General features: G+C 51.4%; 1 protein-coding gene across 1 annotated transcript; it reads right to left on the reverse strand.

Annotated features, from left to right (window-relative positions):
• Nucleotides 1-6: 6 nt before the first annotated feature.
• Nucleotides 7-15,336, reverse strand: LOC142906242 (uncharacterized). The gene is made up of 8 exons (XM_076053622.1): nucleotides 14,896-15,336; nucleotides 11,403-11,496; nucleotides 9,468-9,507; nucleotides 7,529-7,595; nucleotides 5,461-5,498; nucleotides 3,654-3,732; nucleotides 1,177-1,271; nucleotides 7-433 (listed from the first exon to the last, which is right to left on the reverse strand). Exons 1-8 carry the CDS (start codon nucleotides 15,304-15,306, stop codon nucleotides 16-18), a joined length of 1,242 nt encoding a protein of 413 aa, XP_075909737.1. The 5' UTR covers nucleotides 15,307-15,336; the 3' UTR covers nucleotides 7-15.
• Between the last annotated feature and the right edge of the window lie 7,164 nt (nucleotides 15,337-22,500).

The following is a 22,500-nucleotide window of genomic DNA, read 5'->3' on the forward strand; positions in this document are numbered from 1 at the left end:
GTGTGTAGCATGTGCTTAGTGTGTAACTTGTGTGTAGCATGTGCTTAGCGTGTAACGCATGTGTGTAGCGCGTGTGTATCGTGTAACACATGTGTGTAGCGCGTGCATAGCGTGTAGCGTGTGCGTAGCGTGTGCGTAGCGTGTAACACGTGTGCGTAGCGTGTGCGTAGCGTGTACGTAGCGTGTAACACATGTGTGTAGCGTGTGTGTATCGTGTAACACGTGTGTGTAGTATGTGCGTAGTGTGTAGCGTGTGCGTAGCGTGTAGCGTGTGCGTAGCGTGTAACACGTGTGTAGCGTGTGCGTATCATGTAACACGTGTGTGTAGTGTGTGCGTAGCGTGTAGCGTGTGTGTAGCGTGTGCGTAGCGTGTGCGATGTCACTCACCTTGTTCATCACCACAATGAAGGGGAGCTTAGTTTTGTACAGGATGCTGCAACATCGACAACATCAACACCAACAACACCAACAACACCATCAACACCATCAACACGACCAACACGACCAACACCATCAACATCAACACCATCAACAACATCAACACCATCAACACCATCAACACGACCAACACGATCAACATCAACACCATCAACACCATCAACACCATCAACACCAACAACACCATCAACACCATCAACAACATCAACACCAACAACACCATCAACACCATCAACATCAACACCATCAACATCAACACCATCAACACGACCGACACCATCAACATCAACACCATCAACACGATCAACATCAACACCATCAACACCATCAACACCAACACCATCAACATCGTTATCATCACAGCCTCACCGACACGCCGGTGTGCTGTACTAGTGACGAATTGGCCACGTTCTGTTAAGGTGACAACCCTCACTAGTTGGCTGTGTCGGGTGGTGGCGGGTGTAACGACACAACAACGTTTATATATTTACGTGGCGATCCGTGTTATGGATAGTGAGGAAATATCTCGCAAAACAGGGCAAATGGTCAAAATATCGACGTTCATTCATTCACGCACTGAGGTCTCAGAACCTCGTCGGGTCAAGCGAAGGGGGGGGAGGGGGGTAAAACCGGCTGAAACGAAATTCAACGAGGCGGGGAACAGCGGCGGTCGGCAAACACGAGGGCGGGAAGAACCACCGCGGGCACAGAGCGGCGGGTGAGCGAGGCCGGCCCCACCTGCATGCGTAGAGCATGTTGGACATGAAGGTGACGGGGCTGACGCTGCGAGAGGTGTCGATCACATAGAGCACCACGGTGGGGAACGTGGAGGCCTGCGGGAGACACGGGGGGACACGGGGAGACACGGGGAGACACGGGGAGGCACGGAGAGACACAGGGATGGACGGGGAGGCACAGGGATGGACGGGGAGGCACGGGGAGACACAGGGATGGACAGGGAGGCACGGGGAGACACAGGGGTGGACGGGCAGACACGGGGAGACACGGGGAGGCACGGAGAGAAACAGGGATAGACGGGGAGGCACGGGGAGACACGGGGAGACACGGGGAGACACAGGGATGGACGGGGAGACACGGGGAGACACAGGGATGGACGGGGAGACACGGGGAGACACAGGGATGGACGGGGAGGCACGGGGAGACACAGGGATGGACGGGGAGGCAGGGGGAGACACGGGGAGACACAGGGGTGGACGGGCAGACACGGGGAGACACGGGGAGACATGGGGAGAAACGGGAATGGACGGGGAGACACGGGGGTGAACGGGGAGACACGGGGAGACACGGGGAGGCACGGGGAGACACAGGGGTGGACGGGGAGACACGGAGAGACACGGAGAGACACAGGGGTGGACGGGGAGACATGGAGAGTCAATTATGGAGAGACACAGGGAGACACGGGGAGACACAGGGGTGGACGGGGAGACATGGAGAGTCAATTATGGAGAGACACAGGGAGACAGCGGACACACCAATGCTTGTCCACACGTCAATTTAATTTGTTTGGGTGTGTTGGGTGGTGGAGGAACACAAATTGATCATTACGTGGCCCAACCCAAACATCAATTATGAATTTAGTGAGTAGTGAGTGAATAGTGAGTAGTGAGTGAATAGTGTGTGAGTAGTGAGTAGTGAGTGAATAGTGTGTGAGTAGTGTGTGAGTAGTGAGTAGTGAGTGGTGAGTGAATAGTGTGTGAGTGGTGAGTGGATAGAGTGTGAGTAGTGAGTAGTGAGTGAATAGTGTGTGAGTAGTGAGTGGTGAGTAGTGAGTAGTGAGTGAATAGTGTGTGAGTGGTGAGTAGTGAGTAGTGAGTGGTGAGTAGTGAGTAGTGAGTGGATAGTGTGTGAGTAGTGAGTGGTGAGTAGTGAGTGAATAGTGTGTGAGTAGTGAGTGGTGAGTAGTGAGTGGATAGTGTGTGAGTAGTGAGTAGTGAGTGGTGAGTAGTGAGTGAATAGTGTGTGAGTAGTGAGTGGTGAGTAGTGAGTGGATAGTGTGTGAGTAGTGAGTAGTGAGTGGATAGTGTGTGAGTAGTGAGTAGTGAGTGGTGAGTAGTGAGTGGATAGTGTGTGAGTAGTGAGTGGTGAGTAGTGAGTGGATAGTGTGTGAGTAGTGAGTAGTGAGTGGATAGTGTGTGAGTAGTGAGTAGTGAGTGGTGAGTAGTGAGTGGATAGTGTGTGAGTAGTGAGTGGTGAGTAGTGAGTGGATAGTGTGTGAGTAGTGAGTAGTGAGTGGTGAGTAGTGAGTGGATAGTGTGTGAGTAGTGAGTGGTGAGTAGTGAGTGGATAGTGTGTGAGTAGTGAGTAGTGAGTGGTGAGTGGATAGTGTGTGAGTAGTGAGTGGATAGTGAGTGGATAGTGTGTGAGTAGTGAGTGTGTGAGTAGTGAGTGATGAGTGTTTGAGATAGTGAGTAGTGAGTGTGTGAGTAGTGAGTGGTGAGTGATGAGTAGTGAGTGAATAGTGTGTGAGTAGTGAGTGGATAGTGTGTGAGTAGTGAGTGGATAGTGTGAGTAGTGAGTGAATAGTGTGTGAGTAGTGAGTGGATAGTGTGTGAGCAGTGAGTGGTGAGTGTGTGTGTAGTGAGTGAATAGTGTGTGAGTAGTGAGTAGTGAGTGGATAGTGTGTGAGTAGTGAGTGTGTGAGTAGTGAGTAGTGAGTGTGTGTGTAGTGAGTGAATAGTGTGTGAGTAGTGAGTAGTGAGTGGATAGTGTGTGAGTAGTGAGTGTGTGAGATAGTGAGTAGTGAGTGGTGAGTGTGTGTGTAGTGAGTGAATAGTGTGTGAGTAGTGAGTAGTGAGTGGATAGTGTGTGAGTAGTGAGTGTGTGAGTAGTGAGTGATGAGTGTTTGAGATAGTGAGTAGTGAGTGTGTGAGTAGTGAGTGGTGAGTGATGAGTAGTGAGTGAATAGTGTGTGAGTAGTGAGTGGATAGTGTGTGAGTAGTGAGTGGTGAATGTATGAGTAATGAGTGGTGAGTGTGTGAGTAGTGAGTGGTGAGTGATGAGTAGTGAGTGAATAGTGTGTGAGTAGTGAGTAGTGAGTGGATAGTGTGTGAGTAGCGAGTGGTGAATGTATGAGTAATGAGTGGTGAGTGTGTGAGTAATGAGAGGTGAGTGGTGAATGTGTGAGTAATGAGTGGTGAGTGTGTGAGTAGTGAGTAGTGAGTGGTGAGCGAGTGGTGAGGAGCTGAGCCACTCACCAGCGCCTCGGTGATGATGGTCCCTGACGCCGACCAAGTGAACACCTCGATCTGGCCCGGTGTGTCAATCACAACAAACCTGCACACAGCAACACACAAAGGTCCCCCATGTAGCCTTCACCGACTGCTGGGGCAAGCGCTGTCGGCGAGCACCTACGAAGGCCGGCACGGCACGCGAAGGGGCGGGTGGCCGGAACCATGCCCAACCGCCTTTATCTCCCCGGTGGCGATGTATTTACACATCGCACCAGGTGCTCATTTGAGGCTGAGTTTACCTAGGAGAGGCCTAGCACAGGTTCCACTCGGCTCCACATCCTCCTGTACCACGTCACTCCATCTCTTCTCTAGCCCGTGCCGCGCCCGTTTAGCCCCCTCGATCCGGCCGAACAAAAGCTGTTTGGGCAAGCGGTGATTGGGCATGCGGGCTACATGGCCCTGCCAACGCAGCCTTGCCTGCCGGAGGAGCTCACCGATGGGACTTTGCCCAGATCTGTAAATGATTTGTGAGCTCCTCACACAATCCAGCCTGGTTAAACCCAGGATGGATCGTAGGCAGGCCAGCCTGAATGTTTCTAACTGGCAAAGATGCTCCATTAGGGGGGGGTCCACGTTTCGCAAGCGTAAAAAAGGGAGGGAATGACTGTGGCCGAGAAGACCTGAAGCTTCGTGCGGAGCGACAGACCAGGCAGCTTCCACACAGCGTTACGCAACCGATGAAAAGATATTGCCGCTCGGCTGATTCGGAGTGAGACCTCTGCTGTTAAACTGGAGCCGGTCATGAGCACACTGCCCAGGTATGGGAAACTCTCCACTCTCTCCACAACTGCCCCATCACCGATTGGGAGTTGTGGGGGTGGAGTGTCCGATGGTACAAAATACCCAGGCAGGTGCTTAGTTTTGGTGGGGCTGATGGTAAGGCCCCACCTCTTAGTGGCACGCTCCAGTTTCAGCAGAAGTGTCTCCAACTCCTCCTCTGAATGAGCAGCAATTACCAAATCATCGGCATACATAACGTGGTTGACCAATAGGGAGCCATCCCTTGACCGCACCCGGGCATCGATCAGCCTCCCATTGTATCTGTACCAAATGGAAATTCCCCGGCACATTTATTGAAGGCTTCACGAACTACGTGGTCAAAATAGATATTAAATAATATGGGAGCCAGAGGACATCCCTGTCGCACCCCAAGGTGTACAGGGAATACCTCCGACTCCCAGCCACGTAGTTTTACCCGGGCCCGCTCACCATCATGAAGGTCCTTAATGATCGTGAGCAGAGGGTCAGGGACTCCGAAAGCACGAAGAACAAACCCAGAGCTCAGGCCTACTGATGGTATCATAGGCCTTGACCAGGTCAATGAAGCAGAGATGCAGGTCTTGCTGGAATTCCCTACACCTCTGCTGTAGCAGACGGACAGAAAATATAGCATCTGTGCAAGACCGCCCATTCCTGAAACATGTACACAAACACGTACACACACACTCACTTACTCACACACACACGTACTCACATACACACACGTACTCGCAAACACGTACACACACACATACGTACTCACTCACACACGTACTCACACACACACACGTACACGCGTGCAAACGCACCCCCCCCCACCTCCACAACTCAGACTCCCCCACAGGAAATCGGAGACTTGGGCATCGAACTCCCTCAAAACAACGTCGTGCGGAGCTGCAGGCTGCGCCGAGTTTGGAGAAACAGGTGGAGAGAAGAGGTGGAAAGAGGTGGAGAGAGAGAGGTGGAGAGAAGAGGTGGAGAGAGACAGAGAGGTGGAGAGGAGTGGGCTTACTCTGTCTCGCTGCGTCTCTTGTCAATGAAGGTCATCACCTGCACGAGAAAAGGAGATGCAGAGTCGCAACGGAATGCTGGCAGCCTCACTGACGAGCTCCATCGCAGGGGTATGAACCATCAACTATTTTGTATTTTACCACGTGAGGCCCACTGGGCTACGGAGCTGTATTTAAGGAGCGACCTGGCCATCACAAACGATCGCTCAAGGACGTGGCGGCAGATCATCGTGTGAACATTGACATCGGCCAAATACTGTCAACGCTTGTTTCTAAATGTGGAGGGACAAACCGGAGAACCCGGAAGAAAATCCACGTGGCTACCACAGGGAGAGAGAGAGACACGCAAACTCCAAATATACAGCAGCAGCAGCAGCAGGCGTCAGGGTCGGGATCGAACACACGCCCTCCTGCGTACCAGGCGAGGTAGTTAACATCTCCTAACCACCGTGATGATGATGAGAGAGAGAGACACGCAAACTCCAAATATACAGCAGCAGCAGCAGGCGTCAGGGTCGGGATCGAACCCACGACTTCCTGTAGACCAGGCGAGGTAGTTAACATCTCCTAGCCACCGTGATGATGAGAGAGAGAGAGACACGCAGACTCCAAATATACAGCAGCAGCAGCAGGCGTCAGGGTCGGGATCGAACCCACGACTTCCTGTAGACCAGGCGAGGTAGTTAACATCTCATAGCCACCGTGATGATGATGAGAGAGAGAGACACGACGTCCTGCGTACCAGGCGAGGTAGTTAACATCTCATAGCCACCGTGATGATGATGAGAGAGACACGACCTCCTGTAGACCAGGCGAGGTAGTTAACATCTCATAGCCACGGTGATGATGATGAGAGAGAGAGACACGACCTCCTGTAGACCAGGCGAGGTAGTTAACATCTCCTAGCCACCGTGATGATGAGAGAGAGAGACACGACCTCCTGTATACCAGGCGAGGTAGTTAACATCTCCTAGCCACCGTGATGATGATGAGAGAGAGAGACACGACTTCCTGTAGACCAGGCGAGGTAGTTAACATCTCCTAGCCACCGTGATGATGATGAGAGAGAGAGAGACACGACCTCCTGTAGACCAGGCGAGGTAGTTAACATCTCATAGCCCCCGTGATGATGATGAGAGAGAGAGACACGACTTCCTGCGTACCAGGCGAGGTAGTTAACATCTCATAGCCACCGTGATGATGATGAGAGAGAGAGACACGACCTCCTGTAGACCAGGCGAGGTAGTTAACATCTCATAGCCACCGTGATGATGATGAGAGAGACACGACCTCCTGTAGACCAGGCGAGGTAGTTAACATATCCTAGCCACCGTGATGATGATGAGAGAGAGAGACACGACTTCCTGTAGACCAGGCGAGGTAGTTAACATCTCATAGCCACCGTGATGATGATGAGAGATAGAGACACGACCTCCTGTACACCAGGCGAGGTAGTTAACATCTCATAGCCACCGTGATGATGATGAGAGAGACACGACCTCCTGTAGACCAGGCGAGGTAGTTAACATCTCATAGCCCCCGTGATGATGAGAGAGAGAGACACGACTTCCTGCGTACCAGGCGAGGTAGTTAACATCTCATAGCCACCGTGATGATGATGAGAGAGACACGACCTCCTGTATACCAGGCGAGGTAGTTAACATCTCATAGCCACCGTGATGATGATGAGAGAGAGAGAGACACGACCTCCTGTAGACCACGCGAGGTAGTTAACATCTCATAGCCCCCGTGATGATGATGAGAGAGAGAGACACGACTTCTTGCGTACCAGGCGAGGTAGTTAACATCTCATAGCCACCGTTGCGCCCCTATCATCCACGGGTTGCCACGTGCAGAATAACTGGGACTCGTAGAATCCCCCGAAGACGTCCCCAACGCGGGGCGAGACCGACGGTTGGCACGGATACGGTTGGCACGGATACGGTTGGCACGGATACGGTTGGCATGGATAAGGTTGCGGTGAATATACGGGGGACGGGGGGCGGCGGTCCCCGACGATACCGGGCACGGGCGAGGTCACGGTGAGCGGCAGTGCTGACGAGCGCTCACCTGGTCGAAGCGCGTTGCAAAGAGGTTGAGAGAGGTGACGATGCCTCCGTTGGGACCCAGACCGTACCTGAGCTCAGGTTAAGGACATAAGTCACAGGTGTGTGGCTGACAACGCCGAGGGTGTGTAACCATACAGAAGGTGAGCGGCCACGCCAGGAGGTCTGTGGCTACACCAGGAGGTCTGTGGCTAGGCCAGGAGGTCTGTGGCTACACCAGGAGGTCTGTGGCTACACCAGGAGGTCTGTGGCTACACCAGGAGGTCTGTGGCTACACCAGGAGGTCTGTGGCTAGGCCAGGAGGTCTGTGGCTATACCAGGAGGTCTGTGGCTACACCAAGAGGTCTGTGGCTACACCAGGAGGTCTGTGGCTAGGCCAGGAGGTCTGTGGCTATACCAGGAGGTCTGTGGCTATACCAGGAGGTGAGTGGCTACACCAGGAGGTGAGTGGCTACACCAGGAGGTCTGTGACTATACCAGCAGGTCTGTGGCTACACCAGGAGGTGAGTGGCTACACCAGGAGGTGAGTGACTACACCAGGAGGTGAGTGACTACACCAGGAGGTGAGTGACTACACCAGGAGGTGAGTGGCTACACCAGGAGGTGAGTGACTACACCAGGAGGTGAGTGACTACACCAGGAGGTGAGTGACTACACCAGGAGGTCTGTGGCTACACCAGGAGGTCTGTGGCTACACCAGGAGGTCTGTGACTACACCACGAGGTCTGTGGCTACACCAGGAGGTGAGTGGCTACACCAGGAGGTGAGTGGCTATACCAGGAGGTGAGTGGCTATACCAGCAGGTGAGTGGCTACACCAGCAGGTGAGTGGCTACACCAGGAGGTCTGTGACTACACCACGAGGTCTGTGGCTACACCAGCAGGTGAGTGGCTATACCAGTTGGTGAGTGGCGACACCAGGAGGTGAGTGGCTATACCAGTTGGTGAGTGGCTACACCAGGAGGTCTGTGGCTACACCAGGAGGTCTGTGGCTACACCACGAGGTCTGTGACTACACCACGAGGTCTGTGGCTACACCAGGAGGTCTGTGACTACACCAGCAGGTGAGTGGCTACACCAGCAGGTGAGTGGCTATACCAGGAGGTCTGTGACTACACCAGGAGGTCTGTGGCTACACCAGGAGGTCTGTGGCTACACCACGAGGTCTGTGACTACACCACGAGGTCTGTGGCTACACCAGGAGGTCTGTGACTACACCAGCAGGTGAGTGGCTACACCAGCAGGTGAGTGGCTATACCAGGAGGTCTGTGACTACACCAGGAGGTCTGTGACTACACCACGAGGTCTGTGACTACACCAGCAGGTGAGTGGCTAGACCAGGAGGTCTGCGGCTAGGCCAGGAGGTCTGTGGCTACACCAGGAGGTGAGTGGCTACACCAGGAGGTGAGTGGCTACGCCACGAGGTGAGTGGCTACACCAGGAGGTCTGTGACTACACCACGAGGTCTGTGGCTACACCAGGAGGTCTGTGGCTACACCAGGAGGTCTGTGGCTACACCAGGAGGTGAGTGGCTACACCAGGAGGTCTGTGGCTACACCAGGAGGTGAGTGGCTACACCAGGAGGTCTGTGGCTACACCAGGAGGTGAGTGGCTACACCAGGAGGTCTGTGGCTACACCAGGAGGTGAGTGGCTACACCAGGAGGTCTATGACTATACCAGCAGGTCTGTGGCTACACCACGAGGTCTGTGGCTATACCAGGAGGTCTGTGGCTACACCAGGAGGTGAGTGGCTACACCAGGAGGTCTGTGGCTACACCAGAGGTCTGTGGCTACACCAGGAGGTGAGTGGCTACACCAGGTCTGTGGCTACACCAGAGGTCTGTGGCTACACCAGGAGGTCTGTGGCTACACCAGGAGGTAAGTGGCTACACCAGGAGGTGATAGCTGTACCAGTACGTGCGAGTTTCACACAGGAAGGATGCTGTTTCATGACCTCCTTGTAGTTCACCGTGTCCCGGATATCTGCGGAAGACAGCGAGCGACATCAGAGCTAGAGCCTTCGTCAGGCTAATCCGTCGGCTCTGGCAGGTTGACGGCGTTACGGCCGCTGTGGACCGAGAGCGACGGCCGTGATCTCACACTCGGGCTGGTCGATGGGACAGACTGTCGCCTGTCGCTGCGACGATGGCGACGCAGTGACAGCCACACCGCCCGGACAGTTTGCAACATCTCATTCGTCCACCATCATCATCATCACCACCACCACTACCATCATTACCATCATCATAGCTGCGTGACTTCACGCTGTGGTGGTGGGAGTGATTGAGATTGTAGTCTAAGTAACCAAGGGCTGAGTGAAGTGCTGCCCCCTGCCGAGTGCTGACGAAGTTCCCCGCGATGAAACGCTTTGCTGGCCAACGCAACACCACCCACGTGGGTGAGCTCCGCGCTAGGCCCACGTGGTGGTGGTGGTGATTTTAATTCCGAACATTCTCGCCATGAACACCATCGCCACCACCCGACAAGACTGACACTTTTTCTCAGATATTGTTGTTATTATTATTAATGTTGTTAATGATATTGTTGTTATTATTGTTGTTATTATTGTTATTAATGTTATTATTGTTATTATTCATGTTGTTAATGTTATTGTTGTTATTATTCACACGTGGCCGATGTACGAATGAGAATCTGCCTTTTGGCGTCCTCTGGTCTAACACCGCTTGAGACGAGGCTCAAAAGAAAGCTGGCTCTGCTGTGGACCAATCAGCTTCAAGGACAATGCATCGTCATCATCATACTATCAGTGTGTTTTATGTTTGCATTCTGAACACGAGTATTGTGGTTAATGCAGACATGAGTCCTTGATAAAGGTTTCAGTTTGGTGTTTTTACATCTTGACACGGCTGTTTTGTTGCCAGAAAAAAGGGGAAAACCGCTTCTCATATTTTGGTCCTGGCAAAGGAGGTCCCGTGATGATGATAATCTGTGATGATGATAATCTGTGATGATGATAATCTGTGATGATGATAATCTGTGATGATGATAATCTGTGATGATGATAATCTGACCGATACATCTCACGAGACTGCCATGTTTACCCGAACAGCCTGTTAAAGGCTTTATGGGGGATCATTATATTCATGTGTGTGTACATGTGTGTGTACATGCGTGTGTGCTTGTGTGTGTACATGTGTGTGTACATGCGTGTGTGCTTGTGTGTGTGCATGCGTGTGTGCATACGTCTGTGCGTGTGTGTGTACATGCGTGTGTGCTTGTGTGTGTGAGTACGTGCGTACATGCGTGTGCGTGTGCTTGCGTACATGCGTGCGTGTGTTTGTGTGTTTGTGTGTGCGTGCGTGCTCGTGTGTGTGTGTGCGTGCTCGTGTGTGTGTGTGCGTTTGTGTGCGTGCGTGTGTGTACGTGTGCTTGTGTGTGTGCGTGCGTGTGTACGTGTGTGTGTGCTTGTGTGTGTGTGTGCGTGCGTGCGTACGTGTGTGTGTGCGCGTGTGCGCGTGCGTACGTGTGTGTGCTTGTGTGTATGTGCGTACATGCGTACATGCGTGTGCGCGTGTGTGCTCGTGTGTGTATGTGCTTGTGTGTGTGTGCGTGCGTGTGTGCGCTTGTGTGTGTACGTGTGTGTGTGCTTGTGTGTGTGCTTGTGTGTGTGCGCGTGCGTACGTGTGTGTGCTTGTGTGTGTGCTTGTGTGTGTGCTTGTGTGTGTGTGTGTGCGTACGTGCGTGTGTGTGTGTAGGTGCGCGTGTGTGTAGGTGCGCGTGTGTGTGCGCTTGGGTGTGTGCGTGTGTGCGTGCGTGCGCTGTGCTTGTGTGTGTGCGCGTGCGTACGTGTGCGTGTGTGTGTGTGTGCGTATGTACGTGCGTGTGTACGTGCGTGTGTGTGTGCGTGCGAGCCCTACCGATGTTTGCTGGGAACGGGAGGTCGTATACAGCCGGGTCCAGGTTAATGACGTACGGAGCGCGCCTGTGCGTGTGTAGGTACGCAGTCACCCTCTAAAACAACAACAACCACAACAACAACCACGGTGAACACCAGCACCTCAACAAGCACGCCAACTCGTGAGCCTGCACCGCGCCACTCACTCCGGCACCTTGTCCACGCACCTCCGATGAGCACGGGTGGCTACGCACGGTGCGAAGGAAGTTCAACGTCACACACAACAACAACGCCGCCACCCCCCACCCCCAAACGCAATGCCCCAGCGACGCGTCACAATTGAACTTTCAATCGAAATGAATTGATCGGCAATGTGATTGTGATCACTGAAGGGTTGTTGTCCGCCACTCGACAGCTACCGGACTATATTCGTCAAACATTCATACGCCTACGATGGACAACAACAACAACAGGGCGATGAAAAGTGCGTTGTTGTTGTTGTTGGGGAGCGGTGGTGCAGCGGCTAGCGCGCTGCACTACGAACCTGGAGACCCGAGTTTGATACCACGTTGACGATTATCTGAGCCAGTGCTGGGTCCTCCCCTGGGTCGACTCGGCCTCAAATGAGTACCTGGTGCGGTGCGTAAACATCGCTAGCACTGGGGAGACAAAGGCGGCCGGGCGTGGTTGCTCGTGTGCAGTTCCGGCCTTCGTAGGTGCTACTCGCTAACAGAACTCGCCCCAACAATCTGTTATGGCTACACGGGGGATCTCTGTCACTCGAAAGCTACTGAACATTTAAAGTGCGTCATTGTTGATGATGTTGTTGTTGTCCTGAAAAATGTAAGGAGCAGGAAAGAGAGTAAGACTCGAACTGAGTGATGAGGTGTTCCAGGAAGATGGGGCCACGAATTGGGCACAAGGCAGAGGAACGTGGAAACGACGAAACGTGCAGTGCATGGATCGTGATAACACACTACACTACTATACACTACTCTATACACTACACTACTATACACTACTCTACACTACACTACTCTATACACTAAACTACTATACACTACACTATACACTACACTACTATACACTACTATACACTACTCTATACACTAAACTACTATACACTACACTACTATACACTACTCTATACACTACACTACTATACACTACTCTACACTACACTACTCTATACACTAAACTACTATACACTACACTATACACTACACTACTATACACTACTATACACTACTCTATACACTAAACTACTATACACTACACTACTATACACTACTCTATACACTACACTACTATACACTACTCTACACTACACTACTCTATACACTAAACTACTATACACTACACTACTATACACTACTCTATACACTACACTACTATACACTACACTACTATACACTAAACTACTATACACTAAACTACTATACACTACACTACTATACACTACACTACTATACACTAAACTACTATACACTACACTACTATACACTACTCTATACACTACACTACTATACACTAAACTACTATACACTACACTACTATACACTACTCTATACACTACACTACTCTATACACTACACTACTATACACTACACTACTATACACTACACTACTATACACTACACTACTATACACTAAACTACTATACACTACACTACTATACACTACACTACTATACACTAAACTACTATACACTACACTACTATACACTACTCTATACACTACACTACTATACACTACTCTACTATACACTACACTACTATACACTAAACTACTATACACTAAACTACTATACACTACTCTATACACTACACTATACACTACACTACTATACACTACTATACACTACTCTATACACTACACTACTCTATACACTACACTACTATACACTACTCTACTATACACTACTCTACTATACACTACACTACTATACACTATACACTACTATACACTACACTACTATACACTACTCTATACACTACACTATACACTACACTACTATACACTACACTACTATACACTACTCTACACTACTCTATACACTACACTACTATACACTACACTACTATACACCACTCTATACACTACACTACTATACACTACACTACTATACACTACACTACTATACACTACTCTATACACTACACTACTATACACTACACTACTATACACTCCATTACTACACTATACACTACTATACACTACATTACTACACTATACACTACTATACACTACGCCATACACTACTCTATACACTAAACTACTATACACTACTCTATACACTACACTACTCTATACACTACTATACACTACTCTATACACTACACTACTATACACTACTATACACTACACAATTATACACATTACTACACACTACACTATATTAACTACTATACACTACGCCATACACTACTCCATACACTACACTACTATACACTACTGCACACTACACTACTATACACACTACACTACTACACACTACTCTATACACTACACCACTATACACTACACTACTATACACTTCATTACTACACACTACACTATATACTACACTACTATACACTACGCCATACACTACTCTATACACTACACTACTATAAACTACACAATTATACACATCATTATTACACACTACACTATATACTACACTACGACATACACTACTCTATACACTACACAATTATACACTATATTACTACACACTACACTATATACTACACTACTATACACTACGCCATACACTACTCTATACACTACACTATTCTATACACTACACAATTATACACATTACTACACACTACACTATATACTACACTACTATACACTACTCTATACACTACTATACACTACTATATACTACACTACTATACAATACACTACTACACTATTATACACCACATTACTACACATTACAATATATACTACATTATACACTACACTACTATACACTACACTATTATACACATTACTACACACTACACTATATACTACACTACTAAACACTACGCCATACACTACACTACTCTATACACTACTCTATACACTACACTACTCTATACACTACTACACACTACACTATTATACACTACATTACTACACACTACACTATATACTACACTACTAAACACTACGCCATACACTACTCTATACACTACTATACACTACACTACTACACACTACATTACTACACACTACATTATATAATACACTATACACTACACTACTATACACTACACACATTACGCTATACACTACGTTATTACACACTACACTATTATTAATAAATAAACAAATATTTAATCGAGGCGCCGTAGCCGGGAATCGAACCGGCGGCTCCGGCGCGAGCTGCCCGACTCCCTGACGCCCAGCGCCCCTCAGCGCCAACGTTAACACTTTAACACTTTAATAGTTTACATTTTACATAACACAGAGAGAGAGAGAGAGATCAACTTTACACCGCTCGTGAGCACAAACTTCCCCAGCTGCTAGCCGGTCTCTACCTGCACGAACGTCGTCTTGCCCGAGCCGGCCATGCCCAGCACGATGAGACAGGCGGGGAGCGAGGCCTCCCCTGGCCGCGCAGACCCCTCGGGCGGGGGGCCCTGAGCGGGGAGGCCCCCCTCAGGAGGGGGGGTCCCCTCAGGAGGGGGGCCTCCCCGCTCAGGGCCCCCCTCCTGAGGAGACCCCTCCTCCTGAGGGCCCCCCACCTGAGGGGACCTCTCCTGAGGGGACCCCCCCTCCTGAGGGCCCCCCTCCTGAGGGGACCCCCCCTCCTGAGGGCCCCCCTCCTGAGTAGACCCCCCCTCCTGAGGGCCCCCCTCGGCTCCCGCTTCGTCTCCTGCTGCACCACCGCGTGTCGCCATGTCACGCAGCTCGCTAGAATCGATTCGCGAAGTCGGCGATGCGAACATCACGATTCGATTCCGGTTTTAATTCGATTCAGACATCGGTTTTCACAAATTAGGAATCGATTACTTTGTTTGGAGGTCCGTTGCCTGCAGGACACAACGGGCGCGAATCGTATCCGTTGACTCCAATTATAAAACCGATTCTATTCGGCAACAAGACTAAACGATTCGTAACCCATTAACTATTCCAATCGATTCTGGACGAGCCACCTGTGTGGCGATAGAGCGATGCAATGGGATCGTGTCCAGGCCGCTGCCTCGGCTGTTGTTACATCGCAGGGGGCAGCGTTGGGGGGGGGCGGGGGGGGGGCTTCATTCACCAGTAGATCGATAATGGCCGGTGTATTAATTATATCGATTCGATATCATCCACAAATCGATTCTGCATATATACTGAACGATCCCGGAATCGATGTCTGTCCAATGTGGATCTCGAGATGTTGATTCTCTCTCGCGGTGTACAGGAGGTCGTGGGTTCTATCCAGACCCTGACGTCATTTGGGGACGTCCATAAATGACGTCACGCACCTAGGGGGGGGGGGTCAGACATTTGTGACGATGTGTGACGATGCGTGACGAGGGGTTTGAGAAATGTGACGTCACATCAAAATGCGAAACTTTAAATAAATATAGACAACACGTTCTACTTAATTAAATAGACTTTTTAATAAATGTTTTCTCCTACAACATCAGAGTGCAGCGCCACGTTAAATACGTCGCACTACAATGTGACAGTAGCTTAAAGCGATTTGAAGCATGTTTTTTGGTTCTTTCGGTAAAGTCACCACGTAGAATGAGAATAAAATAATAAATTGATAAAATAAAATAACACAATAAAATTCTCACGACGTTTCGGCCACAACACAAGCGGCCTTCATCAGGTGAAGGGACGAGACTGTCTGGAGGACAGCGCTGGAGCGAACACAGCCAAGCTCAGACCGCGACCTTTAAGCTGTGTGAGAAGAACACAGAGCGCCTTGACAAAGGAATTAGCATTGAAATGGCTGAGTGATTAGCTTGTGACTGGTCACAGAAATAGTTATGTTAAAGTCAAAGCCTACACATCCACAGAGGCACCTAGTACAAATCAAACAGGAGAATTAAGCATTGAAATGGCTGAGTGATTAGCTTGTGACTGGTCACAGAAATGGCTATGTTGAAGTCAAGGCCTACACATCCACAGAGGCACCTAGTGCAAATCAAACAAGAGAATTTAGCATTGAAATAGCTGAGTGATTAGCTTGTGACTGGTCACAGAAATAGCTATGTTAAAGTCAGAGCATACACATTCACAGAGGCACCTAGTACAAATCAAACAGGAGAATTAAGCATTGAAATAACTGAGTGATTAGCTTGTGACTGGTCACAGAAATGGCTATGTTGAAGTCAAAGCCTACACATTCTCATTCTACGTGGTGACTTTACCGAAAGAACCAAAGAAGATGAATCCTTGCAGTCACGAAAGCTTTAAATCGATTTGAAGCATGTTTTATTTGGGGGGGGGGGGGAGCTTTGTGACGTCATATTTCAGGGGGCGGTGTCTCACTTTTCGTGACGCCACGTCGCGTGACGTCATTCATGGACAGAAGTTCACCACGCACGCACACGCAACAGCGTCAGCCTTGAGCCAACGCTCGCGAACTCACCCAGATGTTGACCCAGGGAATCCGAGCGGACTCGGTAACAATTCGCATCGATCAGCGATCCACAATCACCGCGTGCGGGCAGCCACACCGCTGCCCCGTGATTGTGTCTCGTGTCCGCTTCAAGAACCAGCGCCTCCTCCCCACCCACCCCCCCCACCCACCCCCCACCATTCCTCCTCGGTGTCAAACTTTCGCAGAAAAAAATGAAATCTACGTTGGAGCTTTCGACGAGCATCAGCCAAATACTCCTAAACAAAACACACACAAAGGAACCCACAATTTAAAACGAGACTGTGAACTTCTCACGATTTAAAGCTTTCGTGACTGCTAGGATCCATACTCTTTGGTTCTATTGGGTAAAGTCACATAGGTGAAAATAAAATAACAAAAAAAATCACGACGTTTCGGCCACAACACAAGCGGCCTTCATCAGGTGAAGGGACGAAAGAGAGAGACACGACCTCCTGTACACCAGGCGAGATAGTCAACATCTCATAGCCACCGTGATGATGATGAGAGACAGAGAGAGACACGACCTCCTGTACACCAGGCGAGATAGTCAACATCTCATAGCCACCGTGATGATGATGAGACACGACCTCCCGTATACCAGGCGAGATAGCGCTGTCCTCCTGACAGTCTCGTCCCTTCACCTGATGAAGGCCGCTTGTGTTGTGGCCGAAACGTCGTGATTTTTTGTTATTTTTTTTGTTATTTATTTTCACCTACGTGACTTTACCCATTAGAACCAACGAGTAGAGACTGTGAACTGTTACTGATTTACCAGCTGAGGCCCAATGTCGATGTGTTGCGGAAGCGGCTTGACCGTCACAAACGATCAGCTCAACCACGTGGCCCGTCATCATCATCATCGCCTGGTGGGGATTTATAGCAGCAGACAAATTCCTCCAAAACGCGGCGTGGTGGTGATGTTGATGGAGAGAGAGAGACACGCAAACTCCAAATATACAGCAGGCGACCTCCTGTACACCAGGCGAGGTAGTGAACATCTCCTAGCCACCGTGATGATGATGAGAGAGAGAGAGACACGCAAACTCCAAATACACAGCAGGCGACCTCCTGTACACCAGGCGAGGTAGTTAACATCTCCTAGCCACCGTGATGATGATGAGAGAGAGAGAGAGACACGCAAACTCCAAATATACAGCAGGCGACCACCTGTACACCAGGCGAGGTAGTGAACATCTCCTAGCCACCGTGATGACGATGAGAGAGAGACACAACCTCCTGTACACCAGGCGAGGTAGTGAACATCTCATAGCCACCGTGATGATGATCATGAGAGAGAGACACGACCTCCTGTACACCAGGCGAGGTAGTTAACATCTCATAGCCACCGCGGCATCTCCATGTGTGCCTCCAGTCCGTGCATGGGGTGGAATATTACACTCGGCCGGCTCCATGGAAAACAACAACAACAACAACAACAGAGCTGATCCTACTAGAGGTAGCTAGGGCTGATCCTGCTCACAGTAGCTAGGGCTGATCCTGCTCAAAGTAGCTAGGGCTGATCCTGCTAGAGGTAGCTAGGGTGATCCTGCTAGAGGTAGCTAGGGCTGATCCTGCTCACAGTAGCTAGGGCTGATCCTGCTAGAGGTAGCCTGCTGATCCTGCTAGAGGTAGCCAGGGTGATCCTGCTAGAGGTGGCCAGGGCTGATCCTGCTCACAGTAGCTAGGGCTGATCCTGCTCAAAGTGGCCAGGGCTGATCCTGCTCAAAGTGGCCAGGGGTGATCCTGCTAGAGGTAGCCAGGGCTGATCCAGCTAGAGGTAGCTAGGGCTGATCCTGCTAGAGGTGGCCAGGGCTGATCCTACTAGAGGTGGCCAGGGCTGATCCTGCTCACAGTAACCAGGGCTGATCCTGCTCACAGTAACCAGGGCTGATCCTACTAGAGGTAGCCAGGGCTGATCCTGCTCACAGTAGCTAGGGCTGATCCTGCTAGAGGTAGCTAGGACTGATCCTACTCAAGGTAGCCAGGGCTGATCCTACTAAAGGTAGTCAGGGCTGATCCTGCTCACAATGGCCAGGGCTGATCCTACTAGAGATAGCTAGGGCTGATCCTGCTCACAGTAGCCAGGGCTGATCCTGCTAGCTAGGGCTGATCCTACTAGAGGTAGCCAGGGCTGATCCTGCTCAAAGTGGCCAGAGCTAATCCTGCTAGAGGTAGCCAGGGGTGATCCTGCTAGAGGTAGCCAGGGCTGATCCTGCTCAAAGTAGCTAGGACTCATCCTGTACACCATGCAACAATTATAAAAATACACTTTTGGTTTTGTTTTGGGGGGGGGAGGGGAGCTCAATAATGCATTTATTTTTTGCACGGCAAGTGAGCTGTGACGTCAAATCTGTCACGTGACCCGCGCATGTGGAAGCGTAACGCATTGTAGTGTAGAGGTTAGCGCGCTGTCTGTGTGTGTCTGTGTGTATACGTGGGTGCGTGTATCTGTGTGTGTGTATCTGGGTGTGTGTGTATCTGTGTGTGTGTATCTGGGTGTGTGTGTATCTGTGTGTGTGTGTGTTGGGGGGGGGGGGAGCAGTAGTGTAGCTGTTAGCGCTACGCTACACATTGAGACCCGTAGACTCATTCAGATATCTATAGTCACACTGAGACCCATAGACTCACTCAGACATCTATAGTCACACTGAGACTCATAGACTCACTCAGATATCTATAGAGTCACACTGAGACTCATAGACTCACTCAGATATCTATAGAGCCACACTGAGACCCATAGACTCACTCAGATATCTATAGAGTCACACTGAGACCCATAAACTCGTACATCGACCCATAGACTCACAATGAGACCCAGACTCACACAGAGACCCATAGACTCATACAGAGACCCATAGACTCACACAGAGAATCCAATGACTCACACAGAGACCCATAGACTCGTACAGAAACCCATAGACTCGTACAGAGACCCATAGATTCACACAGAGACCCATAGACCCGTACAGAGACCCATAGACTCACACAGAGACCCATAGACTCACACAGAGACCCATAGACTCACACAGAGACAAATACACTTTCCAAAGAGACATTTCACAGATATCACTTTTTTTAATAATAATAATTACAACGATAATCCTGGGTTAAGTAAAAAAAAAGTTATTTTGATAACGAACAAAACCGCCCTCGAAAAACAAACCCTGCTGCTCGCAACAATTGGTGGAATAAAATAAAGAGGAGAGACGGACCACCAGCTCTGTTTTATAGAAAAGTACGAAACGGGATCATCTCAAGCGGGCCTCACCGCCGCGATCGCGGCGCGCGTCCGACGTTTCGCGCCACGTGCCGGGAGCCTTCTCCAGGAAACTTTCGGGACCTTCGGAACTCGATACAAAAAATCCGCGCCCTCTCGCCCTCTCCCAGCCGGTGGCTTCTCAACAGCGCGCCGCTCGATTGGGCTCGTGAAATCGGAGAGGCACGGGCTGCCGATGTACCCCTCGAGAAATCCGATGAGCTGCGAAGCTCTTTGTACACTCGACCCGTTCGGCCGCACCCGGACTGCGGCCACAGCCGTGGCTCCGCGGGGTTCCCCACCGAGACTTCTCGCCGCCGTGACGCTGCCGGACGTGGTTGGAGTTGCCGCTGGTGTTGTCACTGCGGTGACAGCCCCTCGCCACTCAGGTCCACTCGTCCCTTCAAGTTTAACTTATTGTGTCAGTCCGCGTCTCTCCCTGTCAGTCCGCGTCTCTCCGTGTCAGTCCGTGTCTCTCCGTGCCAGTCCGTGTCTCTCCGTGCCAGTCCGTGTCTCTCCGTGCCAGTCCGCGTCTCTCCCTGTCTCTCCGTGTCTCTCCGTGCCAGTCCGTGTCTCTCCCTGTCAGTCCGTGTCTCTCCCTGTCAGTCCGTGTCTCTCCCTGTCAGTCCGTGTCTCTCCGTGTCTCTCCGTGTCTCTCCCTGTCAGTCCGTGTCTCTCCCTGTCAGTCCGTGTCTCTCCGTGCCAGTCCGCGTCTCTCCGTGCCAGTCCGTGTCTCTCCCTGTCAGTCCGTGTCTCTCCGTGTCAGTCCGCGTCTCTCCGTGTCTCTCCGTGTCAGTCCGTGTCTCTCCGTGTCAGTCCGTGTCTCTCCGTGTGAGTCCGCGTCTCTCCGTGTCTCTCCGTGTCAGTCCGTGTCTCTCCGTGTCAGTTCGTGTCTCTCCGTGTCTCTCCGTGTCAGTCCGTGTCTCTCCGTGTCTCTCCGTGTCAGTTCGTGTCTCTACGTGTCTCTCCGTGTCAGTCCGCGTCTCTCCGTGTCTCTCCATGTCAGTCCGTGTCTCTCCGTGTCAGTCCGCGTCTCTCCGTGTCAGTCCGTGTCTCTACGTGCCAGTCCGCGTCTCTCTGTGCCAGTCCGTGTCTCTACGTGTCAGTCCGCGTCTCTCCGTGTCTCTCCGTGTCAGTCCGTGTCTCTACGTGCCAGTCCGCGTCTCTCTGTGCCAGTCCGTGTCTCTACGTGTCAGTCCGCGTCTCTCCGTGTCTCTCCGTGTCAGTCCGTGTCTCTACGTGTCAGTCCGCGTCTCTCCGTGTCTCTCCGTGTCAGTCCGTGTCTCTACGTGTCAGTCCGCGTCTCTCCGTGTCTCTCCGTGTCAGTCCGTGTCTCTCCGTGTCAGTCCGCGTCTCTCCGTGTCAGTCCGTGTCTCTACGTGCCAGTCCGCATCTCTCTGTGCCAGTCCGTGTCTCTCCACGCCAGTCCGCGTCTCTCCGTGTCAGTCCGTGTCAGTCCGCGTCTCTCCGTGTCTCTCCGTGTCTCTACGTGCCAGTCCGTGTCTCTCCGTGTCAGTCCGCGTCTCTCCGCGCCAGTCCGCGTCTCTACGTGCTAGTCCGCGTCTCTACGTGTCAGTCCGTGTCTCTCCGTGTCTCTACGTGTCAGTCCGTGTCTCTCCGTGTCAGTCCGTGTCTCTACGTGTCTCTCCGTGTCTCTACGTGTCAGTCCGTGTCTCTCCATGTCAGTCCGTGTCTCTCCGTGTCAGTCCGCGTCTCTCCGCGCCAGTCAACCGCACCGCACACCACGGTCGCCCCGCACACCACGGTCGCCCCGCTCGTCATTGCATTGGTCCATCTTGTCACGCGACTCCTCCCCCGACCAGCGCCGCACGGGAAGCTGCGTCCCATCGGAAGCCCTCCGCCGTCCACGGCGCCCGCTCAGGAGACGGCGCCGAGTTCAACTCCCGGTCGGCGGCGGCGGCGCGTGCCGACTCGGCCAATCTACCCTAACCCTCCGCCCGGGGTCCGATAAAACAAGTACCGCTTTGCGGGGAATCCGACAGCGGCTATCCCATGGACAGGCTGCCCCCCTCTGCCATGGGAATGTGGAATTTGCCCCCGCGGCTCCGCGTGGGGGCTGTGAGGAGGATGCTGCACGCCGCTGCATCGATGCTCGAGAAGTCACGGCGGCTGCCGCTGCTGCCGCCACGCGAAACGAAAACACTTTGACTGCAGGCATTCTTATTCCGGTGTCTTTCGGTAGAGTCACGTGGACAAGTTCAAAGAAATTACAAAACAAAGGACGCTTCGGCCGCAACAGAAGCGGTCGTCACCTGATGACGA

This window comes from Petromyzon marinus, chromosome 62 (assembly GCF_048934315.1).
Source record: "Petromyzon marinus isolate PM22_M1 ecotype Great Lakes invasive population chromosome 62, UKy_Petmar_22M1.pri1.0, whole genome shotgun sequence".
NCBI lineage: Eukaryota > Metazoa > Chordata > Hyperoartia > Petromyzontiformes > Petromyzontidae > Petromyzon > Petromyzon marinus.

Bases quoted from the DNA above. Each gene is read 5' to 3' on its own strand.
- LOC142906242 (XM_076053622.1), bottom strand. From the start codon at position 15,306: ATGTTCGCATCGCCGACTTCGCGAATCGATTCTAGCGAGCTGCGTGAC. The intron at 11,497-14,895 runs GTAGAGACCGGC...TTGTTGTTTTAG, and splicing joins GCAAGACGACGTTCGTGCAG to AGGGTGACTGCGTACCTACA. The intron at 434-1,176 runs GTGGGGCCGGCC...TCGATGTTGCAG, and splicing joins AACATGCTCTACGCATGCAG to CATCCTGTACAAAACTAAGC.